This window comes from Dendrobium catenatum, unplaced genomic scaffold (genome assembly GCF_001605985.2).
Source record: "Dendrobium catenatum unplaced genomic scaffold, ASM160598v2 fragScaff_scaffold_1509, whole genome shotgun sequence".
Classification (NCBI taxonomy): Eukaryota; Viridiplantae; Streptophyta; class Magnoliopsida; order Asparagales; family Orchidaceae; genus Dendrobium; species Dendrobium catenatum.
Window position 1 is genome coordinate 1 of NW_021319971.1, and position 7,882 is coordinate 7,882.

Here is a 7,882-nt window from a genome sequence, read left to right on the forward strand (position 1 = left end):
GTTTAACACCCCCCTCAAGATAACAATTCAGAATGAATTGTTGGCTTGTCTCGTAAGGCTGTGAACCGTGTGGCAGAGAGAGTTTTAGTGAATATGCCCGCTAGTTGGTCCTGGGAGGCAATGTGGTGCACAATGAGTTGCTTTGCAGCAATGCAGTCTCGAATGAAGTGATAATCCACCTCAATATGCTTTATACGCGAATGGAAAACAGGGTTGTTTGCCAATGCAATTGCTGAGATGTTATAACAGTAGACCGGTGTGGATGTATCAGAAGAAATTTGAAAATCAGCGAGAAGCCGCCTTAACCACATTAGTTCACTAGCAACAGCTGCTAATGCCCGATACTCGGCTTCGGTAGAGGAGCGAGCAACAGTTGGTTGCTTTTTAGCATGCCATGAGAGGAGATTGGTACCTAAGAATGTGCAAAAACCTGTTACCGATCGACGATCCACGGAATCAGCAGCCCAATCAGAGTCTGTGTAGGCAGTGAGCTGTAGAGCAGACCTATGAATAAGTAAAGTGAGGTGTTGCGTGCCTTTGAGATATCGCATTACACGTTTCAGGAGCTGAAAGTGTTTGTCTAAGGTATGGTGCATTTGTTGACATAAATAATTTACTGCAAAGAATAGATCCAGTCTTGTTATAGTTAAGTACTGCAGCGAGCCTACTAGTTGACGGTAGTAGGCAGGTTGGTGAAAAGCAATATCAGTTGGCAAAGCAGCCGGAACTTTAGCAGGTAGCGGGCTAAGGACTGGTTTGCATTGAAGCATGCCCGCTTTAGTAAGCAAATCTGCTATGTACCTCGTCTGGTTTAAGATAAAGCCAGTAGATGTAGTTTGAATGTGGATGCCAAGAAATTGTGAGACAGGGCCCAGATTTCTCATGTGGAACCGGACATTTAGTGTTGTGATCAGCTGATTCATGGCAGTTCTGTCATTGCCTATAAGTAGAACATCGTCTACATACACCAGTACATAGAGAGATATGGAATCAGTCCGAAATGTAAGAAGCGAGGGATCTTCTTTGGAAGGCTGAAATCCGTATTGTATGAGATAGCTGGAGAAAGTGGAAAACCACTGGCGCGGCATTTGCTTGAGGCCATAAATGGCTTTGTGTAATCTGCATACCCGCAAGGGATGTTGAGGGTCAACGAAACCCGGAGGTTGTTTCATGAAGACAGGTTCTTGAAGGTTGCCATGCAAGAAGGCATTAGACACATCAAGATGTAACACCGGCCATTGAAAATGTGCAGCAAGGATAAGAAGCAAGCGAATGGTTGGGAATTTTGCTACAGGACTGAAGGTGTCAGTGTAATCAATTCCAAATTCCTGTTTGTAGCATTGTGCAACTAAGCGTGCTTTATAACGCTCAACCGTGCCATCCGGGTTTGTTTTTGTCTTAAACAACCATTTACAGCCGAGTACATTTTGTTCTGGAGATGGTTCTACAAGAGACCAAGTTTCTTGGTTTTGAAGTGTCTGGAATTTTGTGGACATGGCAGACCTCCAAACAGCAGATTTGTTGGCTTCAGCAAAAGAAGTTGGGGTGGAAGAAGTTAGCTGATGTGATAAATCCATCAGCACTTTTGGTTTAAGGTGCCCGGTTTGAAACCGAGTTAGCATAGGATGCTTAATTGGGAGGTTAGTAGATGAGGAAGTTGAGGTGTTGTATTGTGAAAGGTTGGAATTAGTTGTTATGCTTGCAGATGAAATCGGTGTGATAGAGTTGGGGGTGGGATGATGAGATGGTGTTAGAATAGATTCAGTTTCTGGAGAAGGAATATGTGTAGTTGAGGATGGTACTAATGTAAGCGGAGACATATTATCACTGGTGTTAGCAATATCGTAGATAGGGGAAGGTGATTGTTTGAAAGGAAAATGATTTTAAAAGAAGATAACGTGTCTAGAGATAAAGACACGGTATCTCTAGACACGGTTAGTAATGGGATCGAACCACTTATAGCCCTTGGATTTGGGTGCATAGCCGAGTAAAACACAAGCAACTGATCGTGATTAAAGTTTGTTACGTTGAGTAGGAGGGAGCCAAGGATAACATAAGCAGCCAAAAGTGCGAAGTAATTTGTAATCTGGTGGTACATTGTAAAGAGCTTGATAAGGGGAGACATGAGGCGAGGCTGCAGTTGGCAATCTGTTAATAAGGTATGCTGCAGTCAGCAAAATATCAACCCAAAACTTTGTAGGAATATTGTCTTTGAACATGTGTGATCTCATAGTTTCGAGAAGATGGCGATGTTTTCTCTCGGCTAAGCCATTCTGTTGGGGTGTGTAGGGGCATGATAGGCGATGAGCAATACCCCAATTGGTTAGAAATTGTTTGAATGGCTGGTTTATAAATTCGCCTCCATTATCTGTTTGTAGTTGTTTAATATTGGTTTGAAATTGGGTTTCCACAAGTTGTTTGAAATTTTGAAAAACAGTAAGAACTTTAGATTTAAATTTTAAAGGGAACACTTAGCAAAAACGTGTGAAATCATCAACTATGATAAGGTAATATTTGTAGCATTGAGTTGACAAAATTGGGGACGGTCCCCATACATCGGAATGTAAAAGTTCTAAACATTTTGTAGAAGTAGACTTTGATAAGCTCAAGGGAAGACGATGACATTTCGCCCGAACACATGAATCACATTGATGCTTGGATGGGAGGGTGGTAGAAAACTTGAGCGTGGCAGATAGTCTCTGTTGAGTGGCTACAGAGGGATGTCCAAGTTGCATGTGCTAGTGAACGAACGTAGATGGGGTGGTGAAAAGCGCAACAGGAGCTGTGTTGTTGTCGTTGGGGTTGAGTGAGAGAGGTAGATTAATAGGATAGAGACCATGTTGACTGGGACCCCGAAGTAAGGTCTGGTGCGTCTGGGAGTCCTTAAGAATGAAACCAGATTTATCAAAGACAATGTAGCATAAATTATCTTTGAGGAGATGAGAAACAGAGATGAGATTATGCGTTAATTTTGGAATGTGAAGTATATGAGGGAGCTATAACTTACGGCTAGGAGTTGGAAGGATGCCTTTACCAGAATTCGTAATAGGCATCTGAGAACCATCTCCAACTTGAACATTGGATATACCATTGTATGGTTGAATGGTCTGTAGCTGAGTGGCATCTGCCATGAGGTGAGAGGTTGCACCGGTATCTAAGAACCAGTCGCCAGAAAGCGACTTATCCTCCTGAGCTATAAGAGCTTGTTAGGATGGTTGGTATGCGAGATCAGCTCGGTACCAGCAAGATACAGCAGAATGACCCTGTTTTGCACAAATTTGACATACGACTGAAGACATTTGATGACGGCCACCACCCCGGGAAGAGATACGTCCTCCACGTGAGGGAGAGGATTGACCGCGTGCGGAACCACGGGGACGACCACAGAAGGCTGCGAGGGCAAGAGATGTATCCGGGGATTGTAAGTTGACTTGTTCCGAAGAGATATTAACCTCTTCACTGCAGAGGAGAGCATAGAGTTCATCTAAGCTGATGGGTTGTGCTCTTGTGTGGATGGCGTCTTAAAGGCATTGTATGTTGGCGGTAGTCCATTGAGAGTGTAGAAGATGACATCTTCAGTGTCGATGAGCGATCCAGCAGAGGCAACGGCGTCTACACGCTGTTTGATGTCGGATAGGTACTAGAACATCAATTTATCTTGCATTTTGAGATGGTGCAGCTCATTTTTGAGCTGAAACAGGCGCGAACGTGTAGATGCTTGTAGCCGATGTTCCAGAGTATGCCAGATGTCAGTGCAGGTTGAGAGATTGAGCACATCGAGGTATCCGGTGTAGCCATTTGCGCCAAAAATCTTTAATACCTGGGATCGCCATATAGGATAATTGGAGGCAACAAGCTGTACATTAAGTACAAATTTGACATTTGCCATAAGAAATTTCAGCTGTGGTGGTATAACAGGGACTGTGGTGGGAATAGGAGAAGCAGTGGTGGGCGTAGTCGGCTCAGCTGCCGTAGATGATGCTTCGGTATTTGCCATGAAGCCGGCTTAGATGACGAGCTAAAGGTTTTAAGGAATAACTTGCTCTGATACCATGAAAGGATACTTAGTTAACCGAAGAGCAGAAGCTGTAAAACAGAAGCAACGAAGAAGACATAAGCAGGGAAGAAGAATATTGAGGAAAACTATTGTATTTCTTCATATTGTGATGACTACAGTGATACATCTTTATAGTGTTAAGGTAAATGATGAAAGAACTGCTGCAACCACAGTTGCCAGAATTCATGGCAGACCAATGTTATCGGTAGCAGAGAATTGGTTAGAGGTGCAGGGTAGTGGAATAAAAATAAGCTGCAAAAGTATAAAGTAGTTTAGTTTAACACTTTAATTTATCTACTTCAATTCCTTCAGATCAAATAAAGACGTAATAGTAAAAATGAGGATGTATTTATTTGAAAGTTCTTAAATAAGCTGAAGAAAGCTGAAGAAAAGTAACCATGTATGTTTATTACTTAGGATCATGCGGCTTATAACCTTCATAAAAATGTTTGATGTGGCGATCCTTTTCCCAAATTATAAGAATGCCACCTATAGAAGATCTACACCTTCCATCAAATAATAACTAACAAAATCTGGAAAATAAAATAGCATGAAAGAGTTACCTCGCACAGACAAAATGATCCTAAGAAGATGAAAGTGTTGGCTTTGGTGGCATTTCCAAGTCATCAACGCTGCATTGCAGCATATCAACCACTCTGCTCATCGATGGCCGACTCCCAGGAATTGTTTGGATGCACCACAACCCCACCAAAATCATCTTCTTTACGATCTCTTCTAATTCAATAGTTACACTGAAACCTTCCATATGGCCAATTTGATGGTAATGCTCATAAATCCAATGTGGAAAATAGTATTCACTATCACTCTTATTGCACGAATGTGAGGTATTTCTTTCTCCAACCATTTCAAGTATCATCATCCCATAGCTATAAACATCCGACTTGCTGGAGACAACTCCGAAGTTTCTAGAAAAAACTTCTGGAGCAATATATCCTATAGTTCCTCTTGTATCTATAGCAGAAAATATGCTATCTTTTCTAAGGCACAGCTGTGCAAGACCAAAATCAGAAATCTTTGGACAGAAATCTTGATCAAGTAGTATATTGTGTGGTTTGATGTCGAAATGCACAATGCGAGTTTTGCAACCACGATGCAAGTACTCGAGGCCACGAGCTATGCCAACAGCTATTTGGTATAGTTTTTCCCAGCCAAGTGTAAATTTCAAATTCTCTGAATGGATGTACTTCTCGAGTGAGCCATTGGACATGAACTCATATATAAGAGCTCTTTTAGAACCCTCTGAACTAAAGCCCAAGAGACTTACAACATTAACATGAGAAGTCCTACCAATACTCGCCACCTCATTAATGAATTCATCACCATTGCCTTTTGTATCGCTCAAAACCTTTACAGCCACCAAACGACCATCAGGAAATTTACCTTTGAACACAGCACCGTAACCACCTTGGCCTAACTTTTCAGAGAAAGAGTTGGTTATCTTCTTCAAAGCTGAATAGTTATACCTTTTTGGACCAAGATAATCGCATGCATCTAGAAAGGCTTCAATGGTTCGAGCTATTTCGTTCTTCTTCTTGAAGATTAAGTTGTTTAATCTGTTACGTCGGATGATACAAAAGTATAATGAGCCGCAAATCAACGGGAGGCATATCAAAGCCACAGTTATACCTACATTAATGTCACAATATATTATTATGATCAACAAATAAGAATGCTGCAGGTAAAAGATGTCAGGATATTATTTTGCTCACCTATCACAAAAGCTTCATTTCGTTTTGCTGCCAAAAATAGAAAACAAGAAGGGATTAGTAAAAAATTAGAAAAGCCAACAACTAAAGTTTATACTTGGCTAGAGATGGACTTTCCTACTTCAAGGAGGATTATTATTCTCCTCATAATTTTTTTTTATTTATCATTTCAATTTCAAAATCACAACATTGATTGTTATTTATAATATACACATTACAGGTGGATTCAATTTCATTATTTTTTATAATAATTTAATCATTCATTAAGTTTGTGTAAAATACAAAGATGATTGAACAGATGCCTATTAACATCTATTTTACTCATCTATTTCACCAATCAAAAGGAGTTTGAGGACCCATCATTTTCCATTTAGAAGCGCCACTACATGGACCATTCAAGCAGCATGAATTCAATTACATGATAATGATAATAGAATGAGGTCTCAGAGGTCATACTTAAGACATGTTCTTAGGGCCATTAGAGGTGAGGATGTAAGAGAAAAGCATGATAACGAGGAGACAACCATGTTCTTAGGGCCATTAGGGATTGGATTTGAATAACATCGAGAATGCGATCATACGAAGAAGGTACATTGAGACACTGTCTTGATATGGAAAATGACTTGGATTTAGAGCAGTAAGATCGATGCACCATGCCTTACCAATTCTCCATGGCATCTTGTAGATACTAGAATTAATATGTGATATCTTTTAAGGGTCAATTATGGCTAATTGCATTCTTGGGTTCCTTAAAAAAGTGGTAAAGGATAAAACTAAAGGAATCCTCGAGAAGATTTGAGGATGTAAGTATTGGTAAACCTTCTAAGGCCTCATCATCAAGTAGGGTTGCAATTGACTTCTAGGACGCACATGATTTTCAAGAGTATATCATGGGTTATGATTATGTAAGCAGAGCAGTCGATGCAACAATTATATGTAAAAAAAAAATAGTGAAGATTTTATAAATTTAAGTCACATACCTTATAATTTATTGCTCATCAGTTTCAAATAGAAAAATTATTCTATTTAAATTATGTTCATAATAATCTGATAATAGTTGAATTTGCTTTTAAATCAATATAATATATATGAAAAAATAATCAAAATATTCTAATTAAATTTTTTTTCCAAATATAAATCCATAAAAAATTCGCATCATCACATAATCAACAACGATACCCAATGCTAAATAACAGAGATAACAAAATCCACAATTCCCATCCTTAGTTAGGTGGTTGTTATTTGGGTGCAAGCAAGAGTTTGTAAATCTTGTGAATTATGCTTTAATAAATTCTGCGAAAATTAAATTTAAAAAATTATCTGACATAATTGGTGTTATATATAATTAATTAACTTAATTTATTAGCAGTAAATTTTAGCCTGAAGAATTCAATTTGATCTTGATGTTCCAGTTTTCTAACTTATGCTCGTAATTTATGTTATTCTCGTATATTATCCGAAGCTATTAAGTTCTTCATCAAAACAGCCCAATCCGATTTGTTAATGGTAAAGGTAAGACCGAATGGAGAAGGAAGAATTGATCAAGATAATAAACAATCGCAGAAAATAATAGGAGAAATTAAAGAGATCTGCTTACAGTAAAAACAAGAATTAAGGCGGTTAGTATCAGAGCAGAAGCAAATCTGATCTTCTGGTCGAGTCTCATTGTAACCGCATCTCCCTCCGGAATCCATACATTCCTGGCACCAATCCAAACTGTCCTTCCAAGTCAATCCGAAACCCGCTTTTAAGGCCACATCGAAGTCCAACCTTTCATAAACCGCCACAGCCGCCGTGTGGTCGCAGCTACCTTGAAAATTTTGCAGAAAAGTTGACGGCCCATCATCCACCATATAGTACGACTTTTTCGGCCTAGAAAGGTTACTAAGGCAAGTAATTTCCGATAGCTGGGGCGGCATGATCGGGAAACTGCAATTTAGGTAAACTGTGAGGTTGCTGTCGCCAGTGGCGTAATTGAAGAGGGTTGAGTTGATGCTGGTGTTAGTGAAACTCAGAGGGCAGCCAGTCCTCACGAAGTATGAAGAGACAGTTGGAAATTATACTTAATTTGGCCCGTTATTATTTGGGCTTTTGATTG

At 39.7% G+C, this 7,882-nt stretch overlaps 1 protein-coding gene across 1 annotated transcript; it reads right to left on the reverse strand.

Annotated features, from left to right (window-relative positions):
- Positions 1-3,949: 3,949 nt before the first annotated feature.
- LOC110099090 (LEAF RUST 10 DISEASE-RESISTANCE LOCUS RECEPTOR-LIKE PROTEIN KINASE-like 2.4) lies at positions 3,950-7,826 on the reverse strand. The gene is made up of 4 exons (XM_020826126.2): positions 7,382-7,826; positions 5,788-5,814; positions 4,621-5,704; positions 3,950-4,086 (listed from the first exon to the last, which is right to left on the reverse strand). The coding sequence occupies exons 1-3, from the start codon at positions 7,701-7,703 to the stop codon at positions 4,641-4,643; spliced, it is 1,413 nt and encodes a 470-aa protein (XP_020681785.1). The 5' UTR covers positions 7,704-7,826; the 3' UTR covers positions 3,950-4,086; positions 4,621-4,640.
- Between the last annotated feature and the right edge of the window lie 56 nt (positions 7,827-7,882).

Bases quoted from the DNA above. Each gene is read 5' to 3' on its own strand.
- LOC110099090 (XM_020826126.2), bottom strand. From the start codon at position 7,703: ATGCCGCCCCAGCTATCGGAAATTACTTGCCTTAGTAACCTTTCTAGG. The intron at 5,815-7,381 runs GTAAGCAGATCT...TATTTTTGGCAG, and splicing joins CCTTAATTCTTGTTTTTACT to CAAAACGAAATGAAGCTTTT. The intron at 5,705-5,787 runs GTGAGCAAAATA...ACATTAATGTAG, and splicing joins AAATGAAGCTTTTGTGATAG to GTATAACTGTGGCTTTGATA.